The sequence below is a fragment of the Priapulus caudatus genome, unplaced genomic scaffold (genome assembly GCF_000485595.1).
Source record: "Priapulus caudatus unplaced genomic scaffold, Priapulus_caudatus-5.0.1 Scaffold6025, whole genome shotgun sequence".
Lineage (NCBI taxonomy): Eukaryota > Metazoa > Priapulida > Priapulimorpha > Priapulimorphida > Priapulidae > Priapulus > Priapulus caudatus.
Genome location: NW_014583086.1, coordinates 5,355 through 6,621, shown reverse-complemented (window position 1 = coordinate 6,621; position 1,267 = coordinate 5,355). Strand labels below are relative to the sequence as shown.

General features: G+C 45.4%; 1 protein-coding gene across 1 annotated transcript in view; it reads left to right on the top strand.

The window, feature by feature from the left end:
* Positions 1–710: 710 nt before the first annotated feature.
* The window catches only part of LOC106820041 (polycystic kidney disease protein 1-like 3), a gene marked incomplete at both ends in the record, with an annotated part of 3,318 nt that continues 2,761 nt past the window's right edge, over positions 711–1,267 (top strand). The window contains one exon of the mRNA XM_014824600.1: positions 711–867. Within this exon, the coding sequence (XP_014680086.1) occupies positions 711–867 (157 nt within the window). The remainder of the gene's footprint in view (positions 868–1,267) is intronic.

Here is a 1,267-nt window from a genome sequence, read left to right as displayed (position 1 = left end):
CAAGGTGGGGGCAGGTTAGGGGCAGAAGTAGGGACGGGGGGGGCGAAGGTGGGGGCAGGTTAGGGGCGAGAAGTAGGAATGGGGGCAGGATAGGGGACGGGGTGGGGATGGCAGTGGCGGGGCAAGGTGGGGGCAGAAGTAGGGACAGGGGTGGGGGGGGGGCAGTGGCAGGGCAAGGTGGAGGCAGAGTGAAGGCAGGCTGGGGGCAAGGTGGAGGCAGGGCTGAGGCAGGGTGGGGTCATGGGTGACACACTCACTACATACTACACATCTACTAACAGCATCTACACTAACACATCTTACACTCTACTAACAGCATCTACACTAACACATCTTACACTCTACTAACAGCATCTACACTAACACATCTTACACTCTACTAACAGCATCTACACTAACACATCTTACACTCTACTAACTGCCTCTACACTAACACATCTTACACTCTACTAACTGCGTCTACACTAACACATCTTACACTCTACTAACTGCATCTACACTAACACATCTTACACTCTACTAACTGCGTCTACACTAACACATCTTACACTCTACTAACTGCGTCTACACTAACACATCTTACACTCTACTAACTGCGTCTACACTAACACATCTTACACTCTACTAACTGCGTCTACACTAACACATCTTACACTCTACTAACTGCATCTACACTAACACATCTTACGCGCGTCTCTTCTTTGCTGCAGACTGGAGGAATATCCGTCGGAGGACGTGTACGACTATGCGTTTAAAATCGGCGATCCACGCGTGTTTGAGGATGAGCTTCTGGAGACCCATGAGGCTCAGGAGCTAGAGTACAGCGTCTACCTGTCCAACCTGGAGACAAGCAACGGCACCTACTATGTCGGCATCAAGCAGAACTGTGAGTGCTGGCCGGAGTCAGGTCCCGGTGGTGCCACCTGCCGGCTGTTTGATTTACAGCGTGATTTGTTTTATATACGTCGTGAAATGTTTTTAATAAATTTATCAACTGAGTAACAGCGAAAGAGAGAGAGAGAGAGAGAGAGAGAGGAAGGGGAGAGAGATAAATAAATAGATAGATATATAGATGGATAGATAGATAGATAGATCGATATAGATAGAATAGATATATAGATACATAGATAGATAAATCGATAGATAGATAATTAGATAGATACAAACACAGATAAATGGATAGATAGATAGATAGATAGATAGATAGATAGATAGATAGATAGATTGATACAAAGATAGATAGATAGATAGATAGATAGATAGATAG